This window comes from Heloderma suspectum, chromosome 13 (genome assembly GCF_057233095.1).
Source record: "Heloderma suspectum isolate Gila_16-S chromosome 13, 16-S_ref, whole genome shotgun sequence".
Classification (NCBI taxonomy): domain Eukaryota; kingdom Metazoa; phylum Chordata; class Lepidosauria; order Squamata; family Helodermatidae; genus Heloderma; species Heloderma suspectum.
Genome location: NC_139470.1, coordinates 6457778 through 6470444, shown reverse-complemented (window position 1 = coordinate 6470444; position 12667 = coordinate 6457778). Strand labels below are relative to the sequence as shown.

Here is a 12667-nt window from a genome sequence, read left to right as displayed (position 1 = left end):
CATAAAATGGTATCCTACTTTGGCACAGGGGTGTGTGCACATATCTTTCATAGACGCAGGTACAGAGAAAGAAATATGAATAAGCAATTCTCTTATGTTAACAGTCCAAAATCAAACTTTCTTATCTTGATATCCCATCATTGCAAGGCACCAGACCTAGAATAGTTTTACCCCAGAGTAAGAATTCAGCTAAATGCCTTTTGTAGATGCCCTAACCCAAGGATAGTGGCACATCTTCAGCCTCCACCCTCTTTCCAGCTGTGTAGGACTGTGCGGAGCTTATCATTGTACAGCTGCCATTGTGAATATGGCTGGAAAAGTATGTCGGTTCCTAGGTGCCTAATGAGATGCTAGTTCTGTGCAGAACTGAAAGCACATTTCAAATCCATGTGCATAGGCAGCAAACTGTTTTGATCTCTGGGTCACCAGATGCTTGGAATTTTTCTGATCTTGACTGTAATATGTGAACGCTATTAGTTGACATGTAAATAGTTTCCCTTTCTCAGAAATTCAAATTCTCCATCCCCATTCCACAGGAAAATCAAAATATAAGCATCTATTTCTGTATGTGAAAATAGCTGTATGATACATTTGAAATGTATATATCCGGTACATTTTAATATTTACACCCTTTTGGTTACTGTTTCTCCCTTTCCTGACGGCCCTCTCCACTAACAGTAACCAACAGTTCCTGAAATTGAAACAAATAACAAAGAGGTATTGTTCTTTTTTGTTCTTTTTTTCCCTTCCTGTTTTCTCCTTCCTTACTTTTTTTTTTGTCTCACCTTTTGTCATTCATGCTCTTATTTCCTCTCTGTGTGTAGACATCTAAGATCATGTGTTGCTATGGAGAGGCCTGATTACTCACTGGGTGATGTTTGCCTGCCAGGGCTGTTCATTTTCAAAACTAACCCTGCGGAAGGGCTGCTGATGAACAGAGGTTGCCTGTTCCAAATTTGGCAATTGTTCAGATTCACTAAAGTTTTAGTGAAGAATCCTGCAAAGCACTAGTCACATCTGATCAGGATTTATTAGGGTTGGAGGCTGGCTCCATTTTTTTCAAAATAGAAGTATTATTATTTGTGGCTTTATGGGTAAACGTTGATAATGTAGTAATTTCAGTTTGTGGTGTGTATTGCTAAAGCTGAAAATGGAATGTTTCTATTCACACTTGGCTAATTCCTATGAAGCTGGGAAAGGGGGTTGGTTGATTTTTGGTTTTGTTGTTTGGTTTTTGGGTCATGTTTCACAGGATGATATAGAAAGGAAGAAAAATGAGACAATAAAAAACTTAATATTGAAATTGCCTCCTTGGTTGCTAAATCTGGCTCAGAAATGTTTTTAAAGTTGAACTGTTACACTTTCACCAAAGTCTTATGTTTCTAAGATAAAAAGTATGTTTACAATTGCAACCTTAACCACTCCTATTAGGGAATAAGTTCTGTTGAACTTAGTGTGGCTTAATTCCAATTAAACATGCTTTTTATCATATTACATGTGTACCAAGCAATTCCTTGTTGTGTGAGCAAACCAATTGTTTAAATCAGGGAATCCATCTGGAGGCTTGTGGCATCTGTCCATAGGCTGTCCATCCAATTGAGGGTGGAAGAAGTAGGTGGGCCTTAGCTTAGGAGGGAAAGGGTAGAGATGCATGGATTGGAGTATGAATTGTGGATATAGTGAAGTCCATGGTTTTGGGAACAAGTGGACAGAGCAAATTGGGAAGGTGCCCTCCGATTTTTCCATGGGTTTCCTTTAAATATCATATTGAAAAGTTGGACTTCCATAGCTTAAAACATGTTTATAAATGTTCTATTGGATCAACTTTGCAGGGTGAGTAACAATTCTTGGACAAGGAACTTGCCAGACCAACACAATACTCAGTTTGCCTTGTTTCACTTATGTATGTGTGGGATGGCACCTTTTTCCCTTTGTACTTACCTGCAAGACAGCATTAAAGTTCTAATATAGTCTTAACCAAGCAACACTGAATGTGCACACGCATGTGTTTTGATGGTAAAAGTAGAGCAACTCTTTGGATATTCATTTGTGTCCCATAACACATTTCCGCATGTTATGTCTGTATGTGAAAAGTCTTACAGGAGTTATGGTGAAAAATAACAAAAGTTTATTCTTCTTGTGCAACTTTCTGAAATGCCTCCAGTTTTCTTTTTTTTAAAAAACCCCTCATGCTTTTCTTTGCAGCGCATACAGAATGAAATCAGACACTTGGTGAAACTGCAAAACCAGAATTTGTGTTCATGCACCAAGCAAAGCTCTCCGGTCAAACTTACAAACAGTTTATCTTCATTAGAAAGTCAGATGGGGTTGCACTCTGAAACCTTTGAAGAAAATGAGCTCTTTGCCGATCAGCTCAAATCCAACAACACTGAGAGTCAGCCGGAAGCGTCAGCCCTGCATCAGGAGTGCCTTGCGATTAGTGTTTCGATGAGCAGCGGGTATGGCACCTGTTCTGCTCTGGAACTGAGTCCTAGCAAATGTAAAGACGTTCAGATGTGCATGGCAAACACAGAGGAGATCACCAAAGGACAGGATAGTGCATCATCAATGCGGGAGAATTTAGTTACAGCCAGTATTCAAAACAAAGAGTGTACACAAACACCTGTAGAACATTGTCCGCGGCTAAAGAATGATGATATAGTTTTTCCTGCTGAATTTGAACACATGATTAATGAAGGTCAGTGTGGAAAAACGAATTGGTAAGTGACGGACCTTGGAGTCATTAGATTTATCTTTAGAGTTACTAAGTTTTTAGTTTGTCCAAGTCCCTGCTCCTTGACTTTGTCACTAACATGTGCTGCTCATATCTGCTATGTGGCATGCATTTGAGTTTGCTTAGATTTTTTGTAAGGCACTTTCCTCACTTTGGTGATACCTGAAATGTTGCTAATGCAACAGGAGGCTAATGTATTCAAAAACCTTGCCTATTTCCTGAAAAAAATTCAAGACCATTTTTTTAAATAGGCGGAAACATTGCTAGCACATGGGATTTCCGTGCATTCCAGAATCCTGGTGGCTGTGTGATTGCTGCATTGCTGTTGGACATTGAAAATCTGTGAAGAGTGAGGTGTTATAGGAAATATAGGAAGCTGCCTTATACCGAATCAGTGTTACCTATGCTGACTGGCAGCATCTCTCCATGGTTTCAGACAGGGGTCTTTCCCAGTCCTACATGGAAATGCCAGCATGTGTCTGCTACTGAGTTATGGCCCCTCCCAATTCAGCCTTCCCCAACCTGGTGCTCTCCAGATGTTTTGGACTTCAGCTCCCTGCATTCTTGACCATTGACCATGCTGGCGGAGGCTGATGGAGATTGAAGTCCACAATGTCTGGAGAGCACCAGGTTGGGGAAAATTCTTATATGGTATATACAGACTGCTTTATCTTGGTCTCCCCAAAGAGTTTAATACTCTCTAAACTTTAAGTCATCCAAGACTGGAAAGAAATGATTAAGTTATTTCTTTTGCCCCGGAGAGCTGTAAGAAATGTTCTTTTGCCCCAGAGAGATGTAAGAAATGTGCTTAAGGGTACAACATCTAAGCATGAGAGGAGCTGGCTGAAGTCATGCTCCAGTCTTAAGCTATGGTAAACAAAGCACGTTCTCAGCATGTTTGTCCCATAGTAATGGAGTCGTTGGGGTGAGAAATACATTCCACTATGAATGAACTGAAACATGATAGTTACATTTTGTGAGCCACATAGTTTATTATAGTATATGTGGTTTGACCATTATTTTTGATGGACACAATTTCAGTTTTACAGTAGCAGTTTTTCAAGGAAATGAATTGTATATGCACATTTATTTCCAAGAAATAAATTTATTTCCAAGTGATGGGAATATGTGATTGTTCATTAACTCATGTGTATGTGTGAAAGAGAGAAATTGCTAAGCTGAGCAATACTGTCATTACTCCACTCCCTTTTTCTGTAGCAATGGGGAAAGCTCTGCAATTTGCATAGATGCCCATTGCATTCTAAGCTCTGCTGGTGCAGATGAGTGAACTGCTGAAGGTGGCAGCCTCGCCCCTGGGTCCTCCGAGAACTTGCGCATTCCCCTGGATAGAATGCACTTGACAGCCTACTGATGGCTGAAAGTCCAAATACAGAGGGAAGATCAATTGCAGAACCTAAATATGTTTAAAAGGAACCCAAAGGCATAAATGAATGCATGGTGTGGAGAAAGCGGATAGGAGGATTCCCCCTGCTCCCCTTCCCTCTCTTTCAGTACTAGAACTTGGGTTATCCAGTGAAATTGATTGATTGGCAGTTGATTTAGGACAGCTGAAAAAAGTCCTTCACAAAGTGCAGAATTAATGTAAGGAATTCGCTGTCCTAGTATGTGGTGAGGGTCACTAGCTCAATTGTGGTCTTTTTCTCCCTTCCCAAAGGCTAGATGGACTTTCTGGTCTTATCCAGCAGGGCTGGATAATGAAAGTATTAGTAATACTCGAGTACTGATACTAGAGTAACAGCATGCATTTTTGTGTTCGCTCTCAACCATCCGTTTGCTAGGTTTTCACTTTCCTTGCTATCGGGTATACTCTAGTGTTGAGGGTTCCACTAATTATAGTTTTGTACTCCCTTGCATAATCTGGAGGTGGTGTTGCTCCCAAACCAACATGGATTGGTGTAAGCTGGTCATCAGTGTAACCCGCTGCTTTCCATTTTTAGGTCATGATCAGGTAGACTGCAGATGGTCTGTACTGTGGCCTCACAATAGTCTTTAGCCCATGCTCCTAATGAACTGTGCCTAGAGGTTTGGGTGCATCTGGTGGGATTTCTGATTCCCACCCCACCACCTCTTGATCAGCAGACACTCTCCCCCCAGACATATCGCAAGTTGCTTATTAAAACTTCCTTCATTTTAAAAGGGATTTGCTATGTGGTAAGGGAGGCTGCTGTTCAAGAAATAAACATCGAGAGTCGTCCTTGGGGAATGTGAAACTAGTCACTAGTATTCTGGACTATTGTATTATTGAATCTCTCTCACAAATATTTATAGAACTTTACAAAATATCAGCATGTTGATAGTTGTTGTTTTTTAAATTGCCCTGATATAGGAGTTTCTGAAGAACAAATAGTGAGTAGCATCTTCTCTACTTTTGGTACATATTTTATTTTAAACAAATTACAGGATGTCCTGTATTAGGCTCAAGGGAGCCTATCTCCTTTGCTGAAAGCCACAGCATGGAAAATCAATTTGGCATCCCAGTTTCCTCCCCCACCCTCCAACAACACATCAGGCCAAAGACAATTCAGTCTATATAGTACCTATGAGGGCACAGCAAGATACGATCTTTAAATAAATGTAACTTTCAGTGCTGTAACAAAAATCTCTCTCTCTCTCTCTTTGTTTTCTTTTCCCTTCCTGCAGTAAATCTTTAACATCATGGGCTCAAAAGCTGAGACAAAACCAAGAGAAAAGAACAAATGTGGAAGAAGGCGATGTGCATTCTGTGCAAGGAAAAGAGCAAGCGCAGACATTAATGCTGGAGAACGTAAGTGGAGCGCCATTCCTCCTAACCCCATTCTTCAAAATAAACTTCTGTAATTGTTCTCATTCAAGACTACTTCATCTGGGCTGCAATCCCATGCACATTTACTAGGGAGTAAACCCCATTGAACTCAAAGGGGTTTACTTCTGAGTAATTATACATAGATTGCACATCTCTCTGGGATCCAAAGAGCCCTGTTTAGGTATGGCTATGCAGCTGTGCGCGTGCCCAGCCATTTCTTCAGCTTCCCCCCTTTTGAATAGCAGAGAAACTCCTTCTCTCACCCCTTCCTTATTACAAACAGGTTTTGAAATCCCCTTCCTTCTCAAAGGCGGTTTGTCACTTGGCTGCAGGGTTGCTGTTCAAGAGCCTCAAGCCTTAACACCTCTTGAGTGTACAGAACTATTTGCGTGGCTCTTCACATCCTGGCTGATGTGTTCTTCGCCTGGTCAGGGACTGATCAAGCACTTCTGTATGTGGCCTACACAGTACAGCCTCAGGCTGCAATCCTATGCACACTTACCCAGAGATTAGCACCATTTAATTCAATGGGACTTATCTCTGAGTAGACATGTATAGGATTGTGCGGCCGGTTAATGGATTCCAGTGTTAACTTTGGTTAAATGGCTATAGAGACTTGCTTGTAAAACTTTTTTCAATATTGCTTTTGTGGTTACTGCGCACTTATTCTGTCTGTGTTCTATACATTTTGTAACTTTTAAATTTATCAATTGGTCTATAAATTATTGGGTTTTCTCCCCCTTCTATGGAATTATAGACTAATCCTACTGCTGCTGTTTCGCCATCTTATACTTTTTACCTCAATCAGCCAAATGGAAGCCAGAATTCTTTAGTGTCTGATACTTCAGGTATAGTTAATTGCTAATACTTTACTTTTTTGTTTTTGTTAGTATATTGCAAAATTGCAGCCAAATGTAAAAGTTTGGCATGATTAACATTGTGTGTGTTTCTCCTTGTTTTCAGTCCTGTCTTTGCAGTAGCTGCAAAGTGTAAGATCAAGGGAACAATCCAGGAAAAAAAGCAAGCACACTTAAGGCTGCAATTTTATACCTCCTTACCCAAGAGTAAGCCCCACTGAACTTGGTGGGGCTTATTTCTGAGTTGTGGTCTAAATCCCATTGAGTTCAGCAGAACTTAAATGCTTAACAGCAGAATCCTGTGTGCACTTATTTGAATGTAAGTGCCATTGAACTCAGTAGAATTTATTACCTCTGAGTAAATATGCATAGGATTGAGCTAACCTATTCAATTTCAATAGAACTCAAAAGAACACCTTTTAAGAGGGATTAGCAATCTCATAAGTAGATACTTGCATTTTAGCAAGGAATTTCAATCCCAGGTATTTGACATCAAGCACCCAGCCTCATAATCTTAGGACACCTATGCATGCTTATTAGGAAATAAGTATTTCTGAGTTTAATTGGCCTTGCTCCTAACTGAACCCGTGTTCCATAAATTTATATCAATTCAGTAGTCGGCAAGGCTCAGCTTTCTTGCTCCCCGCTTCCAGGTGGAAAAGAAATATATTCCTTTTGTACCTGCTTGCCCAGTAAGGATTTTACATGGGAGGAATGGTAGGCTGTGTGTATGTGTGTGTGTATATGCGTGTGAGAGTGTGACAAGCCCTGTCTTCCATCCCATGGCACCAATGCACAAAATGCATCCTGGCACCATTTTGAAAGAGGCATGTTCTGCTTCCCGGTGCTACCAGCAGCTTGTTTTTTAAAAACGTGTTATTCCTGTGCATGGAGTACCTTGGAGGCTTTCCTTGCTGATCGCTAGAATTAAATTTATGCCCTTCTCTGGTAGCTGTATTTGTGGTCCCCTACACGTGAGTGTTCATAGGATTGCAGACCCAGGCACACTTCTCTGGATTGCACTTAACGTTTTAGCATTTTTTAATAAGTAAAATGTACTGAAATGTAAGACATGCATTTTCACTTTAGTTTTGAAATCAAGGTGTCTGATTTCCTTGCAAGTCTCAGTAGAACCTGAGGAAAACAAAGGAGCCTCCCAAGAAGTCCAGTGAATAGTGCCGCAGTATCTAGACTGCCTTGTGACTGACAATTGATTGCTGGTGTCACATTTATGTCAAATCTCCAGTGGCAGATTGGATACAGTTTCAAAACAGATAATTGAGTTTCAAGCTTCCCGCTTCATAGTTTACTTGATTTAGTTTCATTGTTTGCTTTTTATAAAATATTTTAAATATATATAAACTGTATATTCCATTGCCAACTAAAGCTCTGTCCAGAAACTTCCCGAAACCTGAGCATCTTTATGAATGTATCATTAGACTTCTTGACCTGGTTGAAACTATCAAAACAAGCCACCATGGTGCATAATCACCACCCGGCCATAGCTTATCGTGTTGTCTGAATCTGGGTGGCATGGTTTGTTGGAGGGTTAAAAAACCCTCAAATAACCCTACAACAAGCCACACTGCCTGGATTTGGATGACATGATAAACCACGGTTGAACAGTGTTTATGCAAATCATGCCAGCATGTGGCAACACACCCCATAGCTCACAACAAGCCACTGTGGCCTGTTTTGATCATGCGAACCAGCCCTTTATGTGGGCTAGCTGCTGGTGAACACAGCTTTGTTTTGTTTTTTTAGCTTATAGCACAATCCTATGCATGTTTACTCAGAAGTAAGTCAGTGCCTGCATTGGGAAGTCACACTGAACCACTGAGCGTGATGTAAATGAGCTGGAATAAGTCCCAGCCAGCCATGGTATCATATTGGCTTCTTTCAAACAAAGCATAGTTGTTATTTATTTAATTGATTTATATAGTCTGCTCAACTATATCCAAAAAGACATCTCGAAGCAGTTTACAACATAACATTTTAAAACACAAAACATCCACAGGTTTTTATGTTCTATTTATTTAAGAACAGAAAATACAAAACATTTCAGTTAGAAACATTTAAAATAAAAAATAAACATCGTCCATTGAATCATTAAACCAGAAAACTAGCCATCAGCCAACTGGGCAGCACAGTCAGTCAGGGGAGGCTTGGGTGAAAAGGTAGGTCTAACTGGCGCCTAAAATATGCTACAGTTGGTGCCTCCTGCATACCAAGTGGGATGGCATTCCATAAAATTAGCCACCGTTTGTTGGTTCAGACGACATGACAAACTGCAGTTTAGCAGAAGTAAAAGCTGCTGAACTCTTCCTCCCAGCCACGCAGAGGAGGGCAGAGGGGAAAGTGCAAGCCTGAAGTTTGCTCTGACTTGTTCCTGTCACTCTAAACTTTGGTTGAGTGAGATGTTTGACCGTGGCCACTGCGTACTACTTCTTAGTAAATGATTTCGTATATGTCGCTACTTGCATGAAGACTTTAGGATCAGACTATCTGAAAATCTAAAAAAAATTAGATACCAAGACTGGTAAATCATTTTATTTTGCCCCAGGCACAATCTGCATGAGTGGTTAGAATGGGTGGTAGGGTGGGAAATATGAGAGGTGCCATTTGGTTTTAAAACTTTTATTTGTAGAATATATTTCCCTCTTTCACCACAAGCCCCTTTGACTTTTCGCTCATATTTACAACAGCTAGAGTAGCGAAGTATGAAAAGGTCTGTTTGTTAATCAGATTCAGTGAACTAGCATACTTGTTTAAATTGGAAGACGGATTCAGATGCTGATCATGTTGAAATATTGCTAAGCACAAATATTCTGATTACATTCTTGACACTAGTTCCCCCAGAGTTCCCTGCAATATTAATATGCTATCTTTAGCATTATTTCATGTCAAACCCTATTACTGCTAAAGCTCTGAAGCATAATATTTCCAACATGAGTATTTCATAAGACTGAATCTGCAGCCATAATGTGAAAATCCAAAGAAGTAATGTTAGGCTTCACAAGTCACTTCTGTGGAGAAATCAACTTTTATTATATTTTTACTCTTTAGGACTGACATACTGGAAACTAGATGAGAAAGAGATGTACCACAGTTTGCCTGAGAACTTTGGAAATGAATTTAGCATCTTCCCAACAAAGGTGTCTTCGGAGCAGGTATCTTTTGTCTTTGTTTGCATCGATATTTTGCTGGATGGTATAATCTGCTTTTTCTGTTTTGCCACTGCTGCCATTTGGATCAGTAGATGTGCTTTTTGTGCCCATTAGCCAGTTCATTTAGGGCAGGGATGGGCAACTTGTGGCCCTCTGGATGTTTTGGCCTATCACTCTTATCAGTATCAGCCAGTATAATGAATGGTGAGGGACCACAAATTGCCCACCCCTGATTTTGGGGGGCTCGGAGATGGGGCCTCTTCCCTGAAACACTCTTTTCCTCCCTGTTCCCTTTTCTCCTATTTCAATATTTGATATTGTAGATATGCTTGACAGCATGTACATTTGTAGGGCATTTGAAAGGGTAGACAGTTATTCAAGTGGTTGCAGATGGATGGTTGTTGAATGATCTGTGAACAATGTGTGTTTTTTTAAGAATTGTTTTCCATATGAGGTGTCTGCTTTAAGGCCTTTTTCCCCCACAAGCCAAAAGGCAGGATAAATATGAGTAAGCAAATGCCCATGGATTGCCTACTGTTACTGTTGGATTCACCAGGTGAATCTTGTCTGTTCCTAACACTTAGCACAGGAGCAGTTTTTGTGCATTTTGAATCAATATCATTTTGATATTAACAAGTAGTAATTTTGAATTACTACTTGTTAATATCAACAATTGCTAGATTCTAATAAATACAAATGATCATTTATTATTTACCTTTATTTATTTACATTTATGCCCCATCTTTCTTCCATGGAACCCACAGCAACATAAAGAGGGAGAAAACAGGGGAGAAGATACCTTCAAATAATTCCATTCTGGCTTCAACAGACAGTAAAACAGAGAGCCTCTTTTTACAAATAAAATTATCTGAAGCCCTTTCCCCTGTGATTTACAATATTTCTCTATCTGACCTTAGATAAACTTCAGCGCCTGAAAAGGCAAATGAGGCAATTATTAGTTGGGTGCTCTTTTTAATTTTTTTTTTTTTTTGCATTTGTATTTGGAACTCCCATTTTCATTTGGAGCGTTGCACTTCTGTCATTTTAATCCTGCCAGTCATATATAGAGAGATGCTTTTCGACATGGAATATATGTGTCTGTGTATACACACATGCGCGCGCCCGTGGACAATTCAAGTATCTCCTGGTATTCAGGGCCAAACCATATGGGATGCCATTCAGACAATTAGCAACTATGTAAATGGATTTTAAAATGTAGGTGCATAGGTGCCTGGTTTGTATCAGGACCATAGCAGGGGGCAAAGCCTACTTCTTGGGTCACAATCCATATTGGGCCCCTGCGCCCAGTATTTTGAAGCCATTCATGCCATTGCTAATTGTGTGAATGGTGTCTCATCTAGTTTGGCTGTCAGTTATTTTTGCCTCTCCTGCATATATCATCCTTTGCTTTCAAGAAGAAGCCACACAAGTACTTGTGTCATTGAGCACCGCTTTCTTTTTGAACAGAATCTGCTGGGAGCATCAGTTGAAAGCTGTTCTTTGCCCTGAGTTAGAATAATTTCTGAAAGATGGAGAGAGAACTGTTTTTATTGAAAAGTGGATAGAATGGGCCTAGTCTAATCCAGGGATTCTTGATACGTACAAGTGCTCTGATGGGGATGCATTCTTCCATGCTAGAAATTTTGTAGAGAGATGTGGAATTACTCTAGAGACACATCATAACTCAGAACAAAACAAAAGAAACCTAAATATAGGTTGCTCAATAAATGTTTTCTGGAGGGGTAGCTGTGTTGGTCTATTGCAGCAAATAAAACAAGAGTCTTGTGGCACCTTAAAGACTTTCAAATTTGTTCTGGCACAAGCATTCATGGACACTGTTCACTTCTTCAGATGCATCTGATAATAATTTTATTGGGCAAAATTTAAGGTGATCCAGTCTTGTCAATTGTAGTTGCACTTCCTGGTTAGAACACTAAGACGGGAGCAGATTTACTTCTTGCTGAGCATTGCAGGAGAACTCTGTCAGCACACTTTCCCTTACAGCTCCATAAATGAAATGGGCTACAGGCTTACTCTGTCTTTAAGTAAAGCTCAAGGTTCTAGGGAAGGTGCCCAGAATATTTCTGAGGAGGCCTTCAGAGCACCCCTCCCCCACATTTTTGGCTATGGCTTCAGAAAGCTACTGTCTGTACAGACTTTCTCATTTCCCAACAGTGTCAGGAGTCAACTCAGCATGTATCATGTTAGAGTGAATAGTGAACTCCTTCCCCCTACACATAACTTCGACCCCACATGGATTAACACCACAGTATTCACCCTTTTCCCCTCTGAGGCAAATGTAGGTTTGCCTTGGCATCTTTGCATTAAACATAATAGATGTTTTGCTTAAAATACCAGCTGTCTTAATTGCTTTATTTTTAGCTGTCTTCTGGTGATGAGTTGAAGCCATCGTCCTTAAAGGATATTTATCATAAGAAACAAAGGGAAAGTAAGCAACTTATAGACTGGGACCTTTCCCCATTGCAATCAACTCATCCCCCTGAGGTAATGGTTTGCATTTCAGCTTGATATTTTATTTAATTGTATTTTTATTAAATTTGCATCCTGCCTTTTTTCCTCTTGAAAGCAACTCAAGGCAGCTTACATGGTTGTCCTCCTCTCCATTTTGTCTTCACAACAACCTTGTGAAGTGGGTTAGGATGAGAGTCAGTGACTGGCCCAGAGTCAGCCAGTGAGCTTCATGGTCGAGTGGGGACTAGAACTTGGGTCTCCCAAGTCCCAGCCCAATGCTCTAACCACTTCACCACTTGAGATTGGCCATCCTATTCCAGATTCCAAACACAGTTAAGTTCTCCCTTGTCACAAGCCCAAGAGGTAGATCTTTGCAAGGAACAAAATATATGCTGCGCTAGTCACCCTGATAGTCATCTGATTGTCCTCTGTTCTCCCTTTCTCTGATAAAATCAGGAACACAAGATAAATGCTATTTATTTCACATATCTCTAGAATGTCACCATCAGCACTTCAACCAAACAAGGCTTTTATTTGACAAAAACAAATGGCTTCTTCCTATTCAAGTGGAAGCTCAGAAATTTAAAAACAGCTCACAAACTTAAGTGAGGCCAGCTGAGGGGATGGGGGCAGT

The 12667-nt window shown here is 40.3% G+C and overlaps 1 protein-coding gene across 10 annotated transcripts in view; it reads left to right on the top strand.

Annotated features, from left to right (window-relative positions):
- MPHOSPH9 (M-phase phosphoprotein 9) overlaps positions 1 to 12667 on the top strand; it is a 39540-nt gene that overhangs the window by 8733 nt on the left and 18140 nt on the right. For 7 of the 10 annotated variants that reach the window (XR_014785767.1, XM_084820042.1, XM_084820043.1 and 4 more), the window contains 5 exons: positions 2206 to 2720; positions 5396 to 5519; positions 6295 to 6385; positions 9461 to 9564; positions 11944 to 12066. Coding sequence is in view for 9 of the 10 variants with exons in the window: in XM_084820042.1 (XP_084676168.1) it covers positions 2206 to 2720; positions 5396 to 5519; positions 6295 to 6385; positions 9461 to 9564; positions 11944 to 12066 (957 nt within the window). In the remaining variant the exon portion in view is untranslated. Of the gene's footprint in view, positions 1 to 678; positions 718 to 2205; positions 2721 to 5395; positions 5520 to 6294; positions 6386 to 9460; positions 9565 to 11943; positions 12067 to 12667 lie in introns of all 10 variants that reach the window. The other 3 variants (XM_084820046.1, XM_084820045.1, XM_084820044.1) reach the window with 3 other exon arrangements.